The 26,551-nt window shown below is 36.9% G+C and overlaps 1 protein-coding gene and 1 long non-coding RNA gene across 4 annotated transcripts in view; both read right to left on the bottom strand.

Annotated features, from left to right (window-relative positions):
- LOC120509308 overlaps nucleotides 1-9,292 on the bottom strand; it is a 29,640-nt gene extending 20,348 nt beyond the window's left edge. The window contains exons 1-3 of one of the 2 annotated variants that reach the window (XR_005629229.1): nucleotides 9,162-9,292; nucleotides 8,856-8,953; nucleotides 7,846-8,728 (exon numbers count right to left, since the gene is read on the bottom strand). This is a non-coding gene — a long non-coding RNA (uncharacterized LOC120509308). Of the gene's footprint in view, nucleotides 1-7,845; nucleotides 8,729-8,855; nucleotides 8,954-9,161 lie in introns of those variants that run through there. The other variant, XR_005629230.1, reaches the window with a different exon arrangement.
- The window catches only part of CACNA2D1 (calcium voltage-gated channel auxiliary subunit alpha2delta 1), a 368,301-nt gene that overhangs the window by 278,639 nt on the left and 63,111 nt on the right, over nucleotides 1-26,551 (bottom strand). For both annotated transcript variants that reach the window (XM_039723786.1, XM_039723787.1), the window contains exon 3: nucleotides 22,641-22,757. In XM_039723786.1, coding sequence (XP_039579720.1) covers nucleotides 22,641-22,757 — 117 coding nt within the window. The remainder of the gene's footprint in view (nucleotides 1-22,640; nucleotides 22,758-26,551) is intronic.

Raw genomic sequence — 26,551 nt, 5'->3', positions numbered from 1 at the left:
GGCTGCCTGTCTTTCAGCATTTCCATTTCAATCCTGCAGCTCCCTGGAAAGGCTCACACAGCCAGTCACATAAGCTAAAACTACAGATCGTACCAGGTTCCTAACCAGGTCCATCATTCCTCCACAGAGCTCTGTCATTATCCCAGGAAGGGGCCCTTGTGCAGAGAATACCACGGCCTCTCTGTGTTTTTTGTGCTCTCTCCAGTGAGACAAGTACCATCTAGCAGGGTTTAACTCTGCCATTTTTGTTGAGAACCTGTAATTATCTTCCAAAGGCAACACTTCAGTCTGTTTAACTGATTAAAGGACAAAGACTCTCAATGGCACAAAGTGACAAGTCACAGACAGCAAAGGGAATATCTCATCAGGGCTGACTCACATAAAGACACAGCATTTAATAACATTTGCTCAGGACTGAAGTTTAATGCTCTTCTGTGACTCCGGCTCTGTACATGTATTTCACTTATTTATTCAGTTCTACTCTACTCACTTTTTTAAGATACAGCTAAATGTCCAAGTCTATTTTCTCATAATGCTGTAGGAACCTCTATTGCTCCAGACCCACTGCATTATTCTTATGATCAGCAGTGGGAAGTGTGGATGAAAGGTGAAGTCTAAAGGAGATTAATATTTATCAGGATCATCATTATTAACAGAAATGTGCAATACAAATTCCAGGAAGACACAACAGTACATTCTCTGTGTTTCTGTATTTTAAATTTTCTGAGAGATTTTTAACTTCAGCTCTGAACTGAGCAGGACCTTTTGTTACCCTGAATTCAGAAACAAAAGAAAAAAAAAAGTGAATGCAAGATATGAGCTAGAGTAATTATGTTTCCCTAAAATACATTCTCCCTTGAGGGACCAATATGCCTGCTCTTATGAAATATCAAATCACAGTAACATTTACTTTAGGAACTGAAGTCTTACAGCATCAGTCCTCACTTCAAAAATCAATAAGAAACTATGATGTTTAATATTTCATTGCTTTTTCTAGTAGTGACTTTCTCAGGTTTGAATGAGTTACTAGCTTTTAGTAAATCACAATATCCAGAAAAGCTAAGAAAGGATTTAAAGCACTATTTTGGTCTCTGGTACCACTGCCTTCATCTAAGCTGCCATAGAGAAGACTCTACCAAAGTCCTGCCTAACAGATGACAAATAAGACTTCCAGTTCTTACCAATCTTACCTCTTCAACATATCCTTCCTCTTCAAAATATGTTTACTGAAAGAAAGAGCTTGCTGGGTGTTTGATGTCTGTTGTTAAAAGGATCAAAAACTAAGTAACATGCTAAAGGCTCACTCACTGTTAATGAGATTTACAATTCAATCAACTAAGTATTGCTATGCCCTTTATTCTGCATGATAGATTAAGATTTTGGTCTGTATTCAGAATATAGTCAGTTAGATTTAGTGTTTAGTCTTATCAAATTATCGTGAACTAAATAAAAATACTTAACCTGTAGGGTATAAAACTGAGTTTATTCCTCAGTTTCTAACTGAGAAACACCAATACAGACAGTATCTACTCTACACCAACAGAAACCATGCAATTCCCTGATCCATCATCTATCTTCCTCCATGAAGACTACATCAGTCAAGTCAACCAGCATGTCATGGGGCACCCTGTCTTTCTAGTGTGCAAAGCATAGTTTATTCAGGCACCATTTGGCAATTCTGGATTTTCAACTGTTTGCTGCTCTGCATTCTCTGATGTGCAGTCTTAAGAAACCTCCTGGTTGCTAATTCGCAGACAAACCACCACCAACCCTTCCCTATGCCACACAAAAATTACTTTATGCTTTATTACTTTACTTTTTGTTCTCACCCATCTCAAGCCCATCTCACTAAGGTTTATGTACACTAAGGTTTATGTACACAGCCCCAAGTCTGCTTCCTTTCCAAGTTCAAGGTTCAAACCTAATCATAATATCTTCAAGCCTGCAATCAAAAGTTAATAAAGAATCATTTATTTATCAGTTATAAAAGACAGAACATGAGGATCAAGACAATTATGAACATGGACAAAATAATCAATTTATGTGTGTTTTCTTCTTTTTCTTTTATCTTTTGGGATTGATCTTTCCTATTTCAAGTCTCGTCTTGCTCTCCTTGCACTTTGCTATTTAGTTTTTCTACCCAAAAACACCGCTGCTGTCTACCTTCTTTTGTAGTTTCCTCTTTGCTTTCAGTCCATGTTTCTTGCTTCTCTTCTGCTTATTTTTTCTACCTTTCTTTGTCTTGAGATAAATTTTAATAAAATTTAATTTGAGATTGAAATATAAAATGACTGTTGTGTAAGAGTCAGGTGTTCTGCCACAGGATTTTCTATTTGCTTGACTCCTATGCTAATAAAATTAATTTCTTATGGGACTTTTATTAAAAAGAAAAAGACTAAAAGTTTAATTCTTCTGTAGAACAAAAGACTACAGCATGATACTTTTCTGTAATTTATTTAATTAGCATCTTACTAATTATTGTTTCAGTTGTCTGAATGCACTTCATCCTTTTAATGATAATGCTGCTCTCCTTGACTTCCCTAAACAGAGTAAACAAATTACCTGAAGGTCTCTACTGTTGTTGTAAAGGTCCGTTTTATTCCCAGAACCCAGATCTTTGTTTAAATTAAACAACATTCAAGGTTTTTACTTTTATATAAGATTGACAAAAGTTAACACAAATTGCTTCAGTGATAATAAGTTTGACTTTTTTTTATTAATTAGTATTAGGGGCTTTCAGAAACCAAAGAATAATTTAGAGGAGTGAAAAGTATTGTTCTTTTCAACAATAACTCATTTTATAAGCTCGTACTACACACAAAAAAATATAAATATAATTGCTGTGCACATTTAGGGAACATGCCATTTCTCCTCTCTATTACCTAAGAGAAACATCCAAATGACAATATTAGCTCATTTTCCCTATATCCACTGTGCAATGTTATTTTGAGCAATCTGAAAAATACAAATGGTGTAGGACAGAAATATAGTCCTCAGGCTAGATAATATCCATTTGAGTGTTGCCAGAGCCAGCAGAGTAGAAACAAACAACCAAAAGCCCCCTCCAAAACAGAGGAGAAAAAGGAAGAAATGCGTAGAGAATAATTATGAGGGGAAATAAGGGCTAGAAATACTTGCTGTGCTCTGGTTTTGAACCTGGAGATCAATCCTACCTCCCCTCCCTACAAACAAGGATGTTACATTTACAAATTTAATGATGCCTACTACCTATCAAGATTGGCATGATGTCCCTTAGGCTAATTTGAGGGAATCTGACCAACCTACAGCCTACAGGTTCCCACAGCACAGAATATCCAGCTCGCAGGCCAGCACAGGGAGATAGCAGGGGCAGCCTGGCTAGCTGGGAGGGAGAAGGGCAAAAACATCAAAATGTCAACTAATTTACAACTCATTTGCTACTTACTAAGCCTGTCCTTTACACACTTTTTTGGGGTTTTTTTCTTTCTCACTAAAACATCACCTTCCTTTGAGGACACCAACAATAAGCATGGATAGATGTTTCAGCTGTCATAACACGGCCACAAGAGCAAGTCCCCAGGGTCTGACGTGCACATCAATTAGTGTATGGCTGTGCAGCCTTCTCTGATGTCCTGCATCCCTGCCATAGCTAGATTGTTCATTTAAAGAGACTAATTTGCTGTTAGCTAAGTTTCTATAAAGCAAGCAGATCCAGACAAAATTTTCCTTTTTTTCCCTTTTTTTTGGTATTGTTTTGTTCAATACAAAGCAGTTGTTAATGGGATTGCCCCATGGATGTTTTCATCCATTCCAATTCAAACAGCTGAATCCCTGCTGAACACTCCATGTTTGTGTTTCTGTGTGTGTTTGCTACCTTTTCAAACCAGAACATCTGTGCAAGATACTTTCCTGCACCATCCATGTTGTGGAATGCATGCTTCAGAAGGGACTGAAAACCAAAATCCTCATCAGGAGGTAACCCTGCCTCTCAAACAGTAGCACATGCCACAGGGAGTACCAGTGGATTACAATGGCTCCATGCACTTAACTATCATGCAGTTGCAAATTGCAGCAAACCATTATTATTTCTGAAATGAGAATAAGCTCTCCTTGTTTTGTGACCATAACTTCTTCCTGCAAAGTAGCTTGGATCAGATCTCCAAGATTTTTGATTCTGAAGATTAACATCTGATGATATACACAAGTATAAGAAGAGTTTGGATGCCATCCTCCATATTAAAAGGAGGACACTTGAGGGCAAATTGTCTTCAGTGCTTTAAGAATCCCACTCTGTTTCTTCTTGCATATATGACTGTTTCATCTTGGTAAAAGGCTTTTGGCTCTTCTTCATAGCTTCTGCAGGTGAACTCTCTTTCACAAAAATCTCTTTAAAAAATGCATAGGGAATTGCCAAATAAAATCCTTATTACTTGATCTAATGCAATGTGTCCCTCCCTGTGGCAGGAGGTTTTGAACTAGATGATCTTTAAGGTCTCTTCCAACCCAAACCACTCCATGACATATTATATGATTTTGGCACCTTACAAAGAAGATATCTGAGCTACCTTTTTCAATCTTCCAAATTGGCCTCAAATGGTTCATGTCACGTAAATACATAGCAAAAAACCTCCCAAGAAGTTCAAAGGTGTTGTCATAGAAGTGCCTTAAGCCAGACCTACACATAAGAAGCCCATTCAAGTTTAGCCAGTAACAGATAAAAAATTTGTTGTAATTGGCACCACCTTTATTACTCAGTAGGGGAGGACAAAAGACAATGCTTAATTTGGTTCTGCCACTGACAGAATTGATCTCTGATGGGCAGGACTTCATAGCTTTCATTCTCAATTAATGGGGGAAAACATAATTCTGGAAAACCTACCGAGCAGATGTATACATCTGCATACAGATGCAAATAATGTCCACTACTGATCAAGATGCAAAAAAAAAAACAAACTAATGCTTTAGTTAGTTGACAATTTGGATAATCCATCAAATACATGAAATGAAATAATTTGTATTTATACTTGAACATATGAGCTTGTACTTTTCACAGGGAGTAAGGGTCTGCAAGAGGTGCAAAAGCGTTGCAGATCACAGCTGGTATTACAAAAAAAATTTCACAAGGTAGATGAGCAAAAAGGAGCCAAGCTGTGAAGAAATTTAAAAGGATCATACATTTTCCTTTGCTGCAAAAGAGGAAATAGCACCAAAGGGACTGAAGTGAAATGAATCCTCCATTCCATTGTGGCAGAGCCTATTTTCCAACAGGCACAGAGGAAGCCTAGCTTAGACTCCTATCTTAAACTACACAACTTTCTCTTTTGAAGCTTAATGTAAGCAAAATGAATCATGCCACATGCTTTTTAATAATTTTGTATTTAGCATTTTAGAGATAGTAAAACCATAGTGAGCTCAAAGATGGCTTACGGGCAGTGCTGTAAAAATGAACCTGTTACTGGCATGTCCTGTGTCAGGGATTTATACTTGCAGAGCTGCTCTAAAATGTATTGCAGAGGCAATAGATATATCACACTTGGACTGCACGACATAGCAATGGTTCAGCAGGAGCACAAGTACTGACACAAGTGGCATATCAGGATCCATTTTGAAAAATGTGAGAAATTGAAAAGTATCTGTAATCTTCCTCTCTGTCAGGTTATCTGAGTCCCCTGCCTTTAATATGCTGTGGGCTGCTGTGAAATGCTTCCAGGCAAAACTGCCCATGGGGCTGAGAAAGCAGCTAGAGACAGTTTCTAAGCAGTTGCCAAGCCCTTGCCAATGGAATTTATTTCCTGATCACAAAAGTTTTCCAATGTGTTTTATTGTAGTGCTCCATTTTTATTGTGGCCATTACAACTGTAGATAAAAAATAGGTTACGAAAATATCAGTCGGACTTTTATGTAGATGTTGTAATGATTCTCAGTGCAGATCAAAAAAGTTTAATTTCAATACTACTTAATCTTTGCATTTCTATGTATATTGATTTTACTAGCATTTTCCCTTGCATTAGGTGCCGTGCAAAGTTAGAGAGATTAATATCATTTTTTTAAAATTTATAATATAGGAGACTTGCACAGATGCAGAAATCCCTCTAGTATAGAGTGATATATATCATTGCTCCATGCAAACACTCTGCTTATAGGAAATAAATGAAAACTTGCTTCCATTAACATCTCTTACCTTCTCTTGCCTGCCCCTTACTGAAATATATCAAAAATGTACCAGAAAACTTTCCTGAGACTAGAGGCAATTTGAAAGGACAGGAGTTTACCCTGACATGGTAAAAGAGTTTCTTCTAATTATACAGTTATTTACTATCACTAATCTAATTCTATGCAATAGAATGAAATTTTGTAGCTTTCAAGCTGGCCAATAGTTGTCAGTAAAGAAAACATCAGCAGCTTAATGTTTGTGTGAACATACTAGATATCAGAGAGCATAGAATAAAAACGTAGAACAGTCTTTTCTAGGCATTGAGGCCACTGCCTCAATGCCTAGAAACAAATACATTGTTGAAGCAGTAGCAGCATATATGTAGGAAAATGTCCAACACAGCACTGCACAGGAGTAGCTTGACACACAGAGATCTCAAAGGAACCACAGGAAGAAGAGCTCCCCTGCTGAACTGAACACAGCTCAGAGCTAAATAATAAATCAGAGCATGTAGTCAAGCATGCTGCAAAAGCACATCTTGTTCCCACTTCTCTGCTCCCTTTCTGTCCTTCCTGGAAAACCTAATCCATGGCCAATAGTTGATGCAGATGTAGTTACAGCTGAGACCACAACGAGGATTCTTAACAGAAGTATTTCAATTAAACAGCATAATCAAGAATTTTACTGGTAATTAATGAAACAATGCACAGTATTACTAAACACTGAGACCAAAAATAAACCACCAACCAGGAAGAAACAAGCACAGTACTGTCTTGTGATGAAGCTAAGAGGAACACATAATTGATGAGCTGTTTTATAGCAACTTTTGTAAGCCTCCAAAGCTCAAATGTACTCCAAAGAATGTGAGTGTGTCACAGCACCAATCCTGGTAGAGTACAAGAAGCATTTGAATACTCTAAGGCCCATGGTGTGACTCTTGGGAATAGTCCTGTGCAGAGCTTGGAGCTGGACTCTATGATCTTCATTGGTCCCTTCCAACTCAGATGATTCTGTGATATATATAAAAATTCTGAAGCACTTTTTCAGTTTATATTCAGATAATCTGACAAGATTGTTCCACTCCATATAAACTCCTTTGATATCACCTTAGAAAGCCTGATTGCATCAAGAACATACATCACACCATACTCCTCCCTTATCCTGAGAATGAAATTTTACACTAATAGGGAAGGCAATTCAGAATAGGACCAACATTTAGATATAAAACATCTCCACCTGCTTTCATGATCACCAAGTTGAAAAATACCAAACCCTAAACACTAAGATCGAAGGGGTCTCCTACATGAAGTGATTTTGCAGAAGCTTAAAGTAGATTTCTTAACAGTAGGTAAAAAAGGTGAATAAGCATAAAGTAATCTCAAGCAGGAAATACTCAAACTGTTTGCAGACATACGTGTTTAGAAATAGTGCTCACTTAACAGAAGATTTCAGTTAGATTTTCAGAAGATTTCTATTAGAAACTAATAGAAGCTCAAAGTCTAGAATAAACCACTGACGGACTGAGTAAACAGACAATGGACTGTTTCCTCACACCACATGAACATAATTGTATTTTGTGCTTCCATTACACTTATTATATTCACTATTACAACTTTTTTTTTCCAATTCCAAGTCATACTTAAACTTGGATTCAAAGAAAAAAAATCATTAGTACTATTACATGCTTAACACAGTCCTTACTTTATTCAGAACAAAATCAGGAACACAGGCTGCAGCCATAAACTTTGCCTACAATACAGCAATAATTACTTATGCAAATATGTATCTTAAGTGAATCCATTGCAAATACAGGAAGCTCTTTTATAAAATATTAGAATTGCATAACAACAGTTAAAAGAAAAATGTGCTTCATTAAAAGGTTAAAACCACAAAATTAAAAAGCTAAAGCACCTTGTAGTAGCACCTATGCTCCATTCTCCCACATACATGGTTATAGTTATGCTACACCACAGTTTGTACCTCATAATATTAATTTTTTCCTCATTTTCATCCTCTGTAATCACCTCTTTACTATATTCTTAGCAGATTAAAAGACTGGCTGTAGCAGGCACTGGCTTTAGAAAATGAAAGCCTAAAAATAAGATGCATTTTGAAAATGAAGATTTGAGCTTGTAATATACAGCGTACAGGGAAAATATACAGAAAAAGAAGATACAGAAAATAATAACTGAGGGTAAAATTACACAATCTGGATTTCTACTGTGGGAAAAAAAAATAGCAATAAATTCTTAATGAAAACTCTTTCTGATTATAACCTTAAAATTGAATTTATTTTACTTTCATTATATGCAAATATTTTTACCTAATGTTACATTATATTTGGATATGATGCCATCTTTTTACATAGAATAGAAGCCCATGAAATGTGTCATGAGATGAAATATTATCCCTAGAATTGCAAAATGCCATGCTCTAGTTCTTTGACTTCCATTGTCCTCGACTGGTTATGAAAGGAATACCTTTAAGATGCATGCAGGCTTTGGGGAGAGAAGAAGGGGGAGGAAGGATAATTGAGGGGCCAGAAGGGAAGGACAGCTCTGTTGACCCAGTGGGAAGTCTGGCATGTCATCAATGCTGTGGAAGAGAAGAGGGATTGGAAACGTTGAGAAAATGCCTGGTGGGACCACATGGTTTACACACGTCAGTATATTCTATGTTGCTAAAGGCTGATTCTATTTGAAATTGACCTGAAAATACTCACCCCTAGGATTTCAACTCAATCTGCTTTTATCACCTTGGGAGCAGGTAAACATGCTCCTCTAGCATCTTCTGTTCATTCACATTAACTTTTTTAAGGACCTGCTAAAACATAAATACATCCTGACAACTCCAGAATACATGTAAACCTTTACAATAAAAAAAAATATAAAGGGGGGTGGGGGGGGAAATGGCACAACAAACATCAAGGGAGATTGCTCACTGCCTGCTCAGCAATGAGAGCGTTACCACCGCCCACTCCCGCACCATCCGCCCAAACACATCCAGCAAAAACAAAATCACTGCTCACTGCTCTGACTCAGGGAAGGCACTCGGGGAATAGCCGCTGAATTTAGCAGCAGAGCCTGTCTGCTTAGTGCTTTCCAGTGGACTGAGCATCAGTGAGTCACTGCTGCTGTAACACAAACCAACTTGGAGACGGCGTAATGAGCCAAGGAGCAGGAATACAGCCACTGCCAGTGTGCAAGCAGCAATTGAAGCTGAAGGATTATGTAAGGGGTTTCTGCACAGGAGGGCAAGACCTAAAGGATCTTTGTGACCTTTTCAGTTTTGGCAAGCACTCCCTGCTAGCTTCTTGGCAGGGAAAATATCCCCTTCACAACAAAGTGCAACCTGCTGACATATACAACATGTTGCACCACAAAAATAAAAGAATACCTTTGATCACACAGCCACCGATCAATTTCAGCTTTGTTAACTGAATGTTAAGAGAGATATATTTTTTTTTTCCTTAGAACTGTCAGAGCTGGATGTAATGAAAACATTAATGGAAGAATCTAGAGGGGAACACCACTGTCCCATCCTCATTGGACCTGCCAAACTCCAGGACTGAACTTAGATACTCACTCTTCTTCACACTGCTCTTTTAAGCCCATCACTGCACAGAAACATTTTCCCTGTACTAATCCAAGAGGACACAAACCAAGAACTTCCTATCTTTGGTCTGAAGATAATTTCAGAGTTCAAGGAATGAGGAGCCTTGGAAGCAATAGGAAGCCAGGCTCAAGAAAAAGTATAAATTCTGTTGCTCTTTTTTGTTCTGATATTTGAAGGGGAAAAAAATCTAATTACTTCATCACTTATTTTAACACCAACTGAAAAGGACCAATACATGAACAAGTAGACTTTTCCATAATTATACCTGTCATATTTGCATAGAACATAATTTATTGCCTAGGGGCAGTTTTAATTACAATCAAGTGGAGGGTGATTGAAGTTTTAATAGGAAATAGTAAATTGAAAATAAATTAAATCCCCAAACAATTCTATAAAAAAGGAGTATTTGTTTCAGGGTATATTGAATCTAAAGACTGGCAAAACTTCTCTTGTTATTAAGAAAGGCAGGCTTGAAATAGGTTAATGATGTCACTGTTGACTAAACATAGGCAAGGTGATAAAACCTCTGACAATTTATTTCTTTCAGCTTGAAAGGAATGAATGGACTCCAGAAAGACAAAAGAAAAGGAAAAGGAAAAGGAAAAGGAAAAGGAAAAGGAAAAGGAAAAGGAAAAGGAAAAGGAAAAGGAAAAGGAAAAGGAAAAGGAAAAGGAAAAGGAAAAGGAAAAGGAAAAGGAAAAGGAAAAGGAAAAGGAAAAGGAAAAGGAAAAGGAAAAGGAAAAGGAAAAGGAAAAGGAAAAGGAAAAGGAAAAGGAAAAGGAAAAGGAAAAGGAAAAGGAAAAGGAAAAGGGGTAAACCAACTAAAACACCCAAAACCCCACTAGAAATTCAAACTGCTTTTTTTATGCAAGGCACAGACCATAAAAGAACAGTTAAACAAAATTGCAAAAATTTGTATTTTCTCTTACCTAAAGTACACATCTACATACTTTTTTTGTTATATTCTGTAAACACCTAACAGCAGTGCCTTTAAATTATTTCTGTTTGTGAGACTAGTTCCAAATCAATATTGATTATTAAACAATTAAAAATTAATATTAAATGAAACTTAATTGCTTTGACAGTCGCAATCTAATGCAAACCTTTGAAACATACTTGGGGATTCGTTCCCCTCATCTTGAGCACTAGTGCTCTACACCTTCTACTGATACGGGCTTTGTTAGACAAAGATCACATCCACTAACTTCAAATGAGAAATTGACTGGCTTTGTGTTTGCAAAATATTAGCATATTTTTTTAATACAATGCAAAAGGTATAAAAAATAGTTTATAAATAGAAAGAACCGAATATATATATTTTTTTAAAAAATAGAAATTAAAAGACCAGAACTAGACTAAGGTAGCCTAAAAAAAAAATCATTACTTAGGGAAAACCTAACATCAAAGGTTGAAAGAAGCTTAACAGAGGCTTCCCTAGGTTAACTGTATGCCTGACTTTTGGGCATCAGCAGAAGTGCAAGAGCAGTTTGTCATGCTCCAGATACCCATCTGCAGTGCCCAACACTGAGGTGCTCTGCCTCACACAACTCCTGACCCACTGCTATGCTTTTTTGAAGCATCCTGCAATATAAAAAAGATGGTGGTGATGTTTGAAACAATACAAGACCAATGGGTAAATATTTTACTCTAATACCTGAGGGCTGTAAAAACCAAGATCCAAGCTTGGTTTTTAACAAGCCTTCCTGTGCTACCTTGCCTCCTTGTTCTGTGAATCCTCCAATCCTCCATTCCTGGCTCAGCATTGGGAAGATGAAGAAATAACCAAGGACAAGCAGGGCATTTTCATTCCATCTAGCTTGTAATTAAGTCATCAGAGAAGTCTTTTAGGAGGACAAATATAAACTTTCTTAGACTGAAGATAAATTTCATCTCAGATCCCTGATTCCTTAAACAGCCATTTGAGTTAAAGGATCCTCTTTCAAACATATAAAAAAGAAAAACTACAAAAAAAACCTCTGACCAAAACAACAACCAAAGGAAAAAAAAAAAAAAACAAAACAAAAAAAACCAAAACACACACGCGATCTCTGCAGCCACCAATCCTAAGCAGAAGATTCCAGTCTCTGATCCTAAAGAAATTAAAGTGTCATCTTGCAACACTGACCCAAATGCAATGCTCCAGACAGAGGATTTCAGTTTCATCTATGTAAGACATCTTGTGCTTAGCACATATATATCTGTCCTTCAGCTGTGCTCCTCATATGTCCAAATGCCAAAGGTGGAATTTGGACCTCGGTGACTCCACTGAAGACAGTCAGCTCTGATAAAATCAAGCATACATGGGAGACTTTTCAGTCTTCAGAGCTCATGCAAAGTCTGCTATCCCACTGTGCTGCAGGAAGAGATAAGTGAACACATTTATAGAGAGTCCACTGATGATCCCTTCCACCTCCATGCAAATTCATAAATCAAATCCCAGTATAAAATAAATCTGATCTCTTTAGGAATCTAGTTGAAGAGCACCAATTTTTATTGTTAAGCAACTTCATAAAAGGGGGTGAAAAATATTCCTGTGTAGTCCTTGGACTTTGAAGAAACCATATCTCCATCACATTGACACATGATAAAATGTGTCATCACCTTGTTTCTTGAAGATTCCCCATCAAAGATAATCTTTTAATCCAACAAAAGGATTAACATAAAACACATATAGAGTACCTCAGCTTTTACTGATTAATAAAGCTTTTTGAAGTTGCACATTTGTTTATCAGCAAATTCACAGTTAGATCACAGAAAATTAGACTTTGATAAAATAGCAAAAACCAGTTTATGCTTTCCCTCAGCATATTCTGCTTTCTAAGCTTCGCCACAGAGACTTCTGGTACAAAGAACTTGCTGGGTTCCTGTGGAATTTTGCCTTTTGTACTAACAAGTACATCAAAAGTCAGTGTTGCAAAGAAAGCTGAGAGGAGTTCTCTTAAGGAAAGTTTTAACATGGAAATTTCACTACAAAACCCAAAAGGTGTGACAAAGGTGATCGGTGGACACCTTAAACTGATAAGGAAGAAAAACATGAAAGAAAGATGCCAAGTGAACACGTCTGTGAACACACTCATGCTTTCATGAAGTTCAGTATTTGTTCTTAACTAACTCTGCAGCCAAGCTGTGTCCAAAGATTGGAAACAGATGATCTGATCCTTTTAAAGCTTACTAGGAAGAGCCCCAGATTTACCTGCATTTTTCCTGAGGGGTCCAATTAACCACACTCCCAAAATACTGACAGAAACTGTGCTACCCAAATGCTTGAACGAAAACTCAAATATTCCAGGAAATGTGTCACACTACTGAGCACGCTGTTATCCAGACCTAACAGTACATTTAAGGATACTGCAGCTACAGAATAAGCATTATGGCCATGCTGTATGTAGATAGGTACCACCACACTCAGAAAACACTAGCATTTACAGAAAGGAAAAAAAAGATATTAGGAAGCCTGTTTGAAAGAACATATTGTTTAACTACTCATTCTTGAATGCAAATTTATTAAATTATATGACCAGAAACCAACCCAAAAGTGGGGATTTATTTTTTGCTTGTGCAAAGGACAGATTCTGATGTTCATTATGCAATTCAATAGTTGTTTTATTGCAGCAAGAGTTCCACTGAAGTTGAAAGTCTGATGCTTTTACATACTTCATCAGTCAAAACTGGCATTACTAAATTCAATCTTACTCTGGTGCCACAGTAACAATTATTGCACTCAGCTCAATCTCATTAAAAATGTGACCAAGAAAAGTTGGGAAAAAACATTTGAGCATTTTATCATGACATGTACATAATAATTAGGAAGGGATCCATTTTAAATAACATAGCTTTAATTTTGCATTTGTGCTTTAATTCTGCTCTCTGAAGTGAAAATTGAACTGAATTACAATTCAAATGTTTTGACAACTTACTAAAACTCTCTAACCCAGGAATGTACAGATTTTGTAGCATATTTAAAAAACACTGACTTAGACACAGGTACCCTGGAAAGTACTCAAGTTGAATGGGGTGAACAATTCAGCACGAATTAGTTTGATGCTACAGCAACACAATCTAATCTGAACTTTTAATATGGAAAGTGTGGAAAGACAAGAAAAGGTACAAAGAGTTCCACTGAGACAAATACTGGAATCATGCATACAGCCAGGTATCAATGCTCTTAATGCAAAGATTCTGAAAGACAACAGAAGTTAGAGTCACAGATTTAACACAGTCTTGGGGGAAGAAAAAAGCCTCACAAAGAGGCAGAATGAAGGCCTGGGTTTGTGTACAACACACAACTGCCGTACCACAGTTTATGTATAATGTGTGTGTGCAAGTTTCCATCTCTGAAAACAACACTTGCACTTCTCCATAATGTTTAACAGAGCTTTCAGCAAGTAAGTGGAATTTTTATTTCACAGAGGATTTAAAAACTTTTAAATTTGATTTTATTGTGGTTGAAAATGTAAATGTAGTGACTGAAGGAAAAATAAGGAGTCTTGAGAGGCTTGACTAGACAGCACAAGGGTATGGAAGCCAACACCTGCAAATTAAACTACTTCTATGCAATATTATATTTTGAAAAATGTGGTTTACCATGGAAAATTATTGTTCTGTAGAATTTTCAACTAGCCACAGAGAAAAACCATAATTGTGGTTTTTGGGTATGATCTTAATGGAAGGCATCAGACCAAGAAATAAGGAAGAAAAAACATCTCTTTGCCTATCAGCCAGAAGGTCATACAAGGAAAACAGAAATAACTTCAGGAGAAGAAGCTGCCTGAGGGTAAGAAGGCTAGCAAAGCCCTGGAGACAAAAACTGGAACTAATCCAAGAAAAATAACTATAGATGCTTGGGTTATTTTTTTTTTTTTTTATTTTCAATATTGAGCCTCCAAAGCTGAAAAAGATACTTTAAAACCAAAAGAAACCAAGACTTGTTTGAGCAGTATTTCACCTTTCACAGTAAACCCCCAGCTTAGGGTGATGCTGGCATTAATGAGGCCATGCACCTGCAGAACATCTTTCACAAATGAAATTTCAGTATCCATAAACCTAGACAAAGAAACCTGCTTGTAAAAAACTGATGAAGAATGTCTCACAGGAAGCAAAAAAAAAAAAAATCTGCAACAAAACCTCTGCAAAATTTGCGATGGCCATTTAGTTTTTAAGTGAATTTGCACAAGTGAATGTGTATAAAGGGATCTAAATGGGAAGGATCTGCTAAAGCTATCAGTACCCTGTATTTTTCTCCATATGAAATGTGAATGCAACAAAACTATGCTAACAGTGACAATTTACTGTGTAAGGAGAAAGAAATGTCACACTGTGAGGCTGGTCATCAAATAATATTATTTGCCACAAGCACTTTTTAGCTTTCTTTGTCTCAGTCATGGTTAAAGCTCCAAGTGTAATACACTGTGCTGCAGGATGGAGATTCAGCAGGTGTCTCTCTAAGCTTGCAGACTTGATGCCATTACAGCACTATGTAGAGTTCATGGCCACAGAAATCAAAATTATGACTGTGGCTATCTATGAGAGCATGGGAAGGTGCAGGGATGACCCCCTCTTTATCTGTCAACAAGAATACAAGATTTGCAGAAGGCAGATCAAGCCCACTGTGAAAACAAAAGCACGTAAACAGGCAATATTTATAAGAATTTTCACTGCAAGCCCTCTGATTTATTTTTCCAGACTTTTATGATGCCTTGCAAGGTAAGTGAATTATGTGAATCTATCCTCTGAGGCATAATGTTGCATCCACACAACCTGGATTTCAGTTTAAAAAATAAGACTCAAGGCAAGACAAGCAAAAACAAATTCAAACATCTGACATGTGGACAAGTTGACAAATGTTTGACTTCACAAGTGCTGCGTCTCACTAGCTGTCATTCCAAAACACATTTGCTTCAGCAACTACAGCTGACTTTCAAAATAGACTACATTTACATCTGGAGATTTAAACAATGTTCATACAGGCTAATAGATTCAGTACTGTAGTCTGAAAGAGCATATGTAAAACTTCTTCTGCTAGTGTGCAAAATTCCAGTGAGGGCAAGTTCAAAAATAGCAAAGCATTAGTCTTAAACTCACCTGCAAAGTTCCTGCCATATCTGAAGAAGTTATTTAGACCAACTCTAGCCATGAACTGAAATCTAAATCTAATGCTGCAACAAGGAGATGACAATGTCTATTTGAAATACTCACAGGAAGCATCCAGAAATAAAATATAAAAATTTTCCACCTCAGTGAGGTACTTAGTATGTAAGAATTGACAGAGACAGAAAAATTAAGACATGTGAATAGATGTGAAGTCCTAACACTGTAAAATTCTGCCAAATATGTAACAGAAAAGAGTTAAAGTACCAAGACATATTGTCATGTAAAAACATATGGCATGCATGCATGATCTTACAGTCCTTAGACAGAGGAAAGTGTATTTTAGTTGTATTTTTCCAAAGTGCAAGCGTTTCTCTGGGAGGATCACTGCAATTAGAAGCCATTTGCTTTATGATTCTGGAACACACTTTGTGTAATCTTTTCCTATAGCTAAAGAGCAATGCCCAGCTTGAAATTAAAAGGTAATAAAATAAAATATTTTGAAACATTAAAGAAAATAAACAGGCACCACCAAACAATTTCAAGGGGAAAGTTCAAATGTTAGAGTGAAAAATAATATAAAACCTCTGTGCAAGACAAAAAACATAAAAAGACAAAACTGTTCATTTTTTGAACTGAAAATTTGCTTTAGTTAATTTGTTCTTTTGCATCTTTGCAGACTTCCTCTCCTTAGAAATCATACCTGAAACTATTTTGGCAAACTGTGTACACACAGTCCACTGCCAGCTTCCTTATGATGTTCAGCATTTCAAAGAACTAAAAAAAATACTAACAAAATGTGGAAAACTGTTTTTTGCTGGGAGACTAAGACCAGTTCAAGCTTTTTTCCTTCTCTGAATTTCTTCAACTTGAGCCCTTTGCAATAAAATCGTCTAACATTGCCTGTAACTGGCAGAGTCAAAGGAAGAGAAACACCTAAAAATCAAAAATTGAATAGTAGCATATCTGCCAAGACAGAGGTGATGCTTCTTTTTGTACTGATACCAGTTTTCAAATAAATTCTCAACAAAGCTTACATTCTTAAAATCATCTAGGAGAGGGAGGAAGACAAAGACATTTTATCTTGATTAACCTCTGATACGACCATAACTCAAGGGTAAAATTCTGTGGATTCTATGGGATATCACACACGTGAAATAACCAGCAGGAAACATCAGAATCTTCCATCAACTCAAGACTTAGTTCATCAGTGTCTCCTCATGACAAAACCACAGTGTTTACCGTGTCACTGTATGCAAAGTAGTGAGGGAAGTCAGGAGCCCAGATTGCCATCAACTTTAGCAAAATACAAACTAGACCAATGAGAATGATCTTATTTTCAGGCAAGGACTTCAGCCCTCACAGGCAGAGAATAAAAGTAAATTGATTGACTATTTGGAATTGAAGGGATACTGGAGTACAGTTAGGAAGCAATTTCAACACACCTGTTAAAGTGTGTCCATATCCAGGTATGCATCCACATATACTCACAGATATTTTCAATTTAGAGACCTGGTCCAAGGCATCACAGAGTGATCAGCTCCCAGCTTTACAATAGCACGCAGGAATGGTGGACTCAGCTATGAAATGTGACTTTTTAGGCCTCTTGGAATTCTTAGGGGAGTTCAGGAGACGGAGTTGTAACAGAGCCCAAAAGCAACAGATGATACCCAGTCAAAGTTCTGCTAAATGAGTGGAGATCTCAAATTTATCTGGAGTATTTTTAAAGAATGGAAAGCTATCTTGTTCCTATAGGCAATTCAAGATTAGCAGACCAGAAGGTAAGTGTCCCAGAGCGGTTTTGAGGCTATTATGTTAGTTTTAGATATCAAAACTCAAGCTAGAGTGAGGATACCTTTCAAGAAACAGTTGTATCAAGCACACCTATAAAATTTATTTTACTTTTATAGGTCTTTCAGGATACACAAAAATTCCCAACCCTATTTAAAGTGCACAGGCTCTCTGCCTGGGAACCTCAAAATATGTTACAACACATTTAAGCATCCCGGTTTTATTGTGAGACAGTGAAGCCTTATTTCAGTCAGGCAAGGAAATACTGAGAGATTTGGGCACACTCGCACAGCTGTGTTGAAATTGCATCTAAACCAGCAGATAAACATTCTGAGCTCCTCATTCGGAGACACAGTTGTGCACCTTGGACATTTCCCAACAGCACGTAGAGGGAACCTGTCTCCTAGCACACAATCTGTGCCTCAGTTTCCATGGAAACCCAGCTTCCTCAGTTTTCTTAAGAAATCAAAGCAAGGAGGCCAGAATGAAGATATTATGCCTCTGGTTGAGATGTCTGAAGAAATCTAGGCAATAAGGTGCAAATGTGCATGTAATTCATCTTTATCTACACATAGCTCAGGAAGCCAAGGGTACTGACTAGAGCCTTCCCCTGAGCAACCTTAACATCAGTTAGTTAAAAGCAGACACAAATGACCCCAAAGCAAAACAAATAAATCATAGGCAGGAATTTGGCAGTGAAAATATGACTGTCTCTCATTCTCCAGTGAAATGCATTTTAGTGGAGCTTAAGTGTTTGCTTTACACTAATGGCTATGCTATTGCCTTACAGCGTGGGCACTAATGGAAGAAAAATGCACTAATAAATGCATTGTGAGTGTACAACATAGGATTGAAAATAATATCTTGACATTGACTCTGTCCAGAAAGAGGTATTTTATTGTGGAAAATAGTTTTATTGTGGAAAAGACTTGTAGAAAAATTGTACCTTTGGATAGAAGGATAATTAATATTAATTTCAAACTATTGCAAAACAGTAAACCATTAAATGATTTTCGAATGCAGAAAGGGATCTTAGCTAAGTAAGAAATAGGATGTTTTAATCCTTTTCCCTAAAACTTCTCAGCCTGGGCTTGAAAGGACTGTTACTAAGTATCTGCTATTCTTAATTTTCTTTCTTTAATTTTCTTCTTCCTAAAAGGTTCAAAATGCTTACTATCTTCAATTCAAATATCTGAGCAAAAGGAAGTGGTAAAACTACAGATTTTCCCATTGTAGGATATTCAGGATGCTCCCTGAAATGTACTGATCAATGGGGAGAGGAAGGCCAAGGGCTGCACAGCTACCAGCTTCATACTGCACTGTTGTTTAAATTGGTCTGCAGCACTGGACCAAATATTTCTTTTTATACATTGAATACATTACATAAACAAAATTATACTTTGGTCCCCTCATGATGCAATGCATAAACAGAAATCAAAACTCCAGAAGTATTTAAAATATACTTTTCTAATTTTAAAGTATGACAAAAAAAGAAAAAATTAGGATCTTTGCAAATCTCAAGATTACTACAGTATTTTACATTAGTAATAAAAAAGTATTTGTAATCAATCTTTTATATTAATAACTTTAAAAGGGTTTAAATTTGTACAGTCAATGAGGAAATATTTGTATATTGTCCTCACACTATGTTTTATAAATATAGTAAAATGTCAGGTGCTCTATTTAGTATTTCTAATGATACTCATCAAATAAATGTTAGTGTCTTCCAAATTTTCCATTTGAATGAAAAGATTCTGATCCATTAGCATGATCTACATACCTTCAGAAACCTATTGCACTCATGAATGAGGTAGGAATGCAAAAACTGAAGCAAATTCCAGCAAAAATGAACAGTTTGGGTGCCAGACAGCCCAATGGGCTAGGCATACTATTTGCTGGTATCCCTGGAAAGGCTTTGTGAGTTTTGCCAATAGTTATTGCAGAATACATTTTCAGTGAAGCCTCCACCCATCTGCCAGCACACACCTGAGGATGCAGTTGCAATGTTGCACAGCTCATCTGCACCCACCGTTTAGTAAGGAACACAGAGACAGAATACTAACTTCTCTGTAGTATCGTGAAACTGTAGAATTAAAGAATATCTTGAGTTTGAAGGGACCCATAGGAATCATCAAGCCCAGCTCCTTAGTCCTTGCAGGACCATTCGCAAATGGGAATCCATTATATTGAAATAGGGGTGTTCAGTGGGGTTAGGCCAGACAAATACACAATAGTAAACAGCAGAAAGCTAAAAAAGAAGTGTTCACTATTTCAACAACAGGCTGCACTGCAAGGCAGTCTTTGACATCCTTCAATAGGAGGCTGTTGCCTGTCTCCCTCCTTACTATTCATACTATTCTCTTTCTCCACTGCACTTTGCTAGAATATATTCCATTTCTTTTCATCCTTTTTCTTCTATGCATTACATTTCCTAGTAAGAGTAATCTAGGAAAGCCCTGTGAGTTCAGACCAGGGCTTTCCCCTTTGTCATTCCTCAGATAGGTATCTATTTCAACCACCAGTTTAAGCTTCTGTCAAACAGAAACTCATACCTATTTACCTGGTAATTTTAGTCTCATTGTTAAAGATTTTTCTACCCCATAGGTACATGAAAACGCAAATAATTCAGAATGCAAGAGATATTTCTAATTTAGAGGTGATCTTATAGCTCAAGGGAAGGCAACTTATTATTAGAAAAGTCATTACTAATATTTGTTTTTCATAACCTTGCGCAAAGGTTGTTTGTGTCTCATGCCTAGAGGAAGCCATGACATCCCTGAGGTATGCTGTTGATGTAATTCACTGGCACCTTCCTTATGGCATCACTAGAGGATGCCTGATGCCCTTGCATCATACTCTTTTCAGGATTCAGGTCTTAATTAACACTTTGACTCATATTAGCCCCAATGGTAAAACCCTCTGTGCAGTGATTAGTAACAGTTCCATTCAACTCCACTTCTGATTTCAGAGAAAATGTGACCCATCAGACTTAGGAAGACTGAAACTTCAGGTAAATAATTCAGCCTCATCACATAAAGTTTATAAACTGACAGTATAAAGGTCGTCCTTGTAAAAAGCAGAAAGAGAAATACATATAGAAGGTGACGAAATCATCTCAGTAGAAATCAACAGATAGGTGCAGGAAATAATAAATTTCTCCTGTGTATAAAAAAAATTTACAGGAAGGTTTCAAATCAGAAGTCATTGAAAGTATTGGCATACATCTGGGATATTTGCAAATAGAAAAGTTAGTATAAGTATCTGAACTGCTAGGAGATACTGGACTAAAAGACCATCCTTCTCCTAATTTAGTCTTTTTTTACATCAGAAAACTGAATCATACTGCCCTTTTCAAAATGTGACCATGTGCTTGCCTAAAGTGAAGCACCTTTCTTCCACATTCACAGAAAAACTGTTCTGGAATATTTCTTAAAGTAAGCATGGACTTACTTATTTAATTTTCCTAAAATTTTAAGATTAAACTACCACAGACCCATATAAAAACCCCTACATTAATCTTGTGTCTTGAGAAAATATAAGCTTTTGCTGTGATAACTTATAAGCATCAACCTTATATGGGTTGAAGGGAAAATGGTGGGGAAAATTGTGTATTCACAAAGGTCTGCAAATGGCTTACAGTATTTTGTAACAGTAATACAAAGTCCACAGAATGCCACATAAACACATGTCCACTGAAGAAAAGGAGAAAAAAAAGAAAAATATTAGACCTATTTTCAAGTAATTTGAATGCATTAGAGAAGCTTTGGCCCAGGTAACACTGATGCACATTGTGTATTAGGTAAACAGTGGGAACTGGAAGAATGAAATCCTGCTATGAACCAAAAGCAGGACAATGGGTACCTCTTGTGGTACCTATGCACAGACAAAAGACAGTGCAAAACTTAGTTGCCTACAAGGAGAGTCCTCAGGGAAGCAGCAGCAGTTTCACTCACACTGATTCTTCAGCTGCATGGAACTGTACTGATAAAAGGACTCTTTGGGTGGGACTCATCTCCCCCAGCTTTAAACACTAAAATATAGACATCTAGATTTGAGGCTTCTCCAGCTGAGAAAGAGAGAAGTTCTTCTCAGCTATAGTTCATCCCATTTTAAAGTGTTACTCAGAAAATGTCAGGTCAGTCCTCACTGAGGAGTACTTGTTTTATTCCATTGAACAAAAAAATGAGCTTAGGACAACCAGCTGAGTAGACATCTACAGTTGGTGAATTAATCTCTCTTTGTCCTCTCTTTCACTTTAAATGATACATTCAAACTCATTTGCAAGTCTACTTGAATATGTAATTGTCCAAGGAAATACAGACTGCTTTTCCATCCTTTAAACCTATTTCTAATAGTTCTACTCTGAATTAGTAGAACTACTCATACTTCTGAATGAAGTATGCTTATTAATTCATCCAGATCCCTCCATGTCTTTAGTCAGTAGGAACCATACAAACCAATTACCCAGGTCTGGTGTCTTACAGGATAGAAGATACTGTTGGCAAAAGCACTTTAAAAAAAACCCAGATACTTTTTATTTAAAGCATAAAGAATTGTGAGGTCATAATGAAGCATGGCCTTCACACAAAATATGATTGAAATACAGGTTAAATTAGCAAATCAGAAAAAAAAAAATAATGCCCTGTTTCTTGTTTCTCCAAGCTCATTACTGACTATAAAGCACAGTGATCTTCAAGTCATAAACATTCATGTGCGTCACCTAGAGGAATATTTTCCACTCTATTTATAACTTAATTTCTTATTTGGCCATGATTCCTATCTGTCGGTCAATATTATAAACATCTGCCCTATGCCAACAAACAAGTTCATTTTTACCATGAAGTCAGGAGCCATCTTTCTACATGTCATGTCTTATTCACATCACACTGACACTGCCTCTAAGTGTATAGGTAGTAAAAATAACCATGAAAACATAGTAAATAATAAGTTTCAGTAGTAAAAAAAGATATTTCTTGTAAAATACTAATAGAAAACTTGAACCATTAGTACTCACCACCAAGGCTTTAGACCTGTTACTTAGAAGTTTTTCAATGTCTCTGGCTGCAATTTCCACTAGCTGACGAGGGTTGTTTGCTTCTACAGTATACATTGCTGCATTTTTCAAATAAATCTGCAAAACAAAAAAAAATGGAAATAAATCAAAATGACAGTACACATTCAAAATAAGCCAAGTGACTTGACAGAAGAGGCATCAAGATGTCATCTGTTCTTACTGGAACTTCATAATGACTACTGCTAGGAAAATCCAATTGGGTCCTGTGAAAGAAGTACTTCACCTTTTTGTCTGAGAGGTAGAAGCTGACACTAAAAATCATTTAATAAATCTTCAAAATTGACCAGTTTTAGTGACAAACTAACCAACTGCAAAATGCTCCAGGAATCTGATTCCCATGGCATGCTAAGAGTGCAGATAAATGGTGATCCTTTAAAATGACTGGATTTCAAATAAAATAGCTATTGCTGAATTGAAGTCTTCCTTGAAAGATGAAATACAAACATACCAATTGAACTAATTTAATCAGTTTAGTCCCTTTTCTATTTATTCATATGATAGTTTTGGTATTCACAAGGAAAGAGAAGGAGAAACAAGGAACAAGAGGAAAAGAGGGAAAAGCAGAAATATATAAGGGGAAATGGGGAAAAAAGATGAGGAGAAGAGGTGAAATACAAATGTATTTCTCCTCTGTCATGAATAAAGGCTACCTCTGAGGAGCCATTAACTGTTTCCAAAGCAGAATATGTATATGAGGGAGATAATTTTATTTGTTAATCAAAGACACTAGAGTGAAAAGCATGTAACCATAAGAAGGAAGAAAGAAAAAAGAAAAAAGTGCATTTGCCTATCTCTGTCCAACTAGAACTGAATAAAGAAAAAAATACTATATTTGGAATGGAAAAAAAGGAAAAAAAAAAAGTGGATACCTTATAGCTTGATGGGCAAACAGGGAAAACTAATTTATGCAGCCAACAGATGGCCTGAGTTTACTCAAGTACTTTGCCTCTGCAGCACTGGCTGGTGGGGGCTGTGCTGTCTCCTGGGAAGTCATTCCAGGCTCAGGCAGGAACGGGTCCAGCACTAATGCACTGGCTGCCATCCAGCATGAGAGCCAAAAAACTGCCGAGCAGACTGAGCCTGCCAGCCCCCCCAGCTCTCCGGGGTTAAAGCTTTGGAGACCTTAAGGAAACTCACCACATTACACCTCTGGTGCTTGTAGCTGATACGTACCACAAAAACTTTTCTAACAACTCCAGTTATAGATGCAAACTGTTATCAGGCATGTCCCATAAGCTGCCGCAGCTTTTCAGCACTTACGAATTTTACAAAATTTATGTTGGGTCTTGGTTTGTTGTTTATTTTTTTCAGCAGCCGTTCCTATCCACCAGCAACTCAGCAATTGGAATAAGCTTTATTCCTCATATAGTAATGATTATTTTTTAAAAGTCTGTGCACCATGAGCAGAATACTACAACAGATGACAGATCCTAATCAACTCAGATTGTAGTCTGGATACTTTTGAGGTGCTTGATTTTCAAAACAGCCACACAAAAAGTTTATCTCTGGATAAACCCAAAAATCTCTTTTTGAGGGGTTTCTGAGGTTTTTGCATTAGTTTTATTTTTGGGGATGGGAGGGGGTTGGTGGGGGAATTTTTTAGGAAATATCTTAATAGTAGAACTGGCCTATAAGCCAACTATTAATCAAACAAATTTGGAAATAAATACATTTTATTCTACAGTTGATCACTTCAGAATTTCATTCCTTTTTCTCTGAAACAAATTAAATTTCCAGTCAGCAAACTATCTGGAGGTAAATTGACTGTTGTGACCAGTCCTATAGTCAAGGCAAGAGTAAAAATCAGTTTTATAGATCCAGATGGTTTGAATCAAGACTGGAAATTTCAGAGGAACATCTAAATTGGAATGACCATCCAATCTTGTAAAACTTTCAGGTTTTCACATTGTCAACAAACATTCACCCTGGTCACACAAAGAGCAGGCACTGCAATATACCAGGTGTTGATGTCTTGGTCTTTGAAGAGAAATGTAATGGCAAATGCTTTAAACTTCATTTGTGACTGCATGTAGTACACCTTAATCAAAAGTTACTAAATTTACAGAAGAATAGAAACAAGATTTTATAAATGGTGTAAAAAATACAAAACAACTTTCACAGAAGTTTTAAAATAATAAATTTAAAAATAACTTTTAATGGTTCATATATTTCACTTGTGAAAATGTTTGATTGTTTGGTTTCGTTTGTTCAATTATTTCTGGTCTCCTTTTTTTCCAGAGTTTTTTTACACAATTTCTCTTTATTTCCTAATCAATGGTGAAAGCAATAAGAAAAATGTATTATGAATCCTTTTCATTCGGGGTTTCAATTAAGCAAAAAATCTAAAACTTGGAGAAAGAATTGCAAAAATGCCATTTCATAGTAATTAATCTTTTCACTCAACATGATAAATAATAAGCGAGCCACAAGAAAAGAGAATTCACATAGAGGCAGAGTGAAATATGTGTTCAATTAATGCAGGTTTGAAGCAGACGGATGACAGGGAGATTGCACTGACCAGATCCATAAGGGCAAGTGCTGTAGTGCTCATTCTCTGATATTTTTAAGCCCTTAGTGAAATATGGTTTCTAACAGGCTGTGATTGAACAGCCTCTGAGAAGTTAAGGGTGTGTCATACTGCATTCACACAACCACCAACAAGAAGGACAATATCTTATTTGACTTAATCACAGAATCACAGAATGACCTTGAGTTGGAAGAGACCATAATGATCAACTGGTACCAACCTCACAGCACGGGCAGGGACACCTTCTACTAGACCAGACTGCTCAGAGCTCCATCCAAGCTCTTCTTGAACACTTTCAGGAATAAAGCATCCACAGTTTGCCTGAGCACCCTTTGCAAGTGTCTCACCACATTTACAGTAAAAATTTCTTCTTATCACCCGATCTAAACCTACTGGTTTTCAGTTTAAAGCCATTCCCCCTCACCCTGTCACTACCTGCCCTTGTAAAAAGGCTCTTTCCAACTCTCTTGTAGCCATTTTTTAGTGCTGGAAGGCCACCATAAGGTCTCCCCAAAGTCCTCCAGGATGACAACCTTAACTGTCTCAGTCTTTTCCCACAGGAGAGATGTTCCATCTCTCTAATCCTCTTTGTATCCTGCTGGACTGGCTCCAGCAGGTCTGTGTCCTTCTTGAGCTGCACTCAATGTAGAGCAAAGTTAGAGTAAGCCATACTGGTAATGCATTGAGAACCTGGATGGAAAATTTGCACTTTTATCCTTGTATCTAATTTGTTCTTCCAGCAAATGTTTGACCCTATAAACCCCAATTTGAAAGCACTCACATTTTTCACACACCCAATTCCTATAAGGAAGTTATTCCCATATCCTCAAGTTTGAATGGTTTGAAAGCTGCAGACTATCAAAGCATTAGACAGTGGGACATTTTCAGGAAAATAATAAACATTTTCATGTTTCTTCTCCAGCAGCAGCTATCAGAAAATTCAGAAGTCTGAATCACATAACAAGGAGATCATCACAACAAGAGATAGGAGCGTCATTAAAACCTTTATAACAGGAATTGTGGGTCCTACCTCCAAGAAAGGCTGACTGAGGCTGGCTTCACTTGTATTTGTCAATGATTTCAAAAAAACAAAATTCAGAACAACTCTCACCCAAAATAAAACCCTTTGAGATTTACACAAGATTCCATGCAGACCTGAGTCAGTGACTTTATTTCTTCCCTTCTTTGTTTTACCCGCCATGGCAGGGCTGGGAGCACCAATCTATCCTGCTTCTACTGCCAGTGAAAGATTTATCCTGCAAACTCCTGAACAAACAGCATCAGAAATTACTTGGAACTTCACACATTTCTTTATTTTCCTGAA

Source organism: Passer montanus, unplaced genomic scaffold, assembly GCF_014805655.1.
Source record: "Passer montanus isolate IOZ18808 unplaced genomic scaffold, ASM1480565v1 scaffold50, whole genome shotgun sequence".
Lineage (NCBI taxonomy): Eukaryota > Metazoa > Chordata > Aves > Passeriformes > Passeridae > Passer > Passer montanus.
This window is presented reverse-complemented; position numbering and strand designations above follow the sequence as displayed.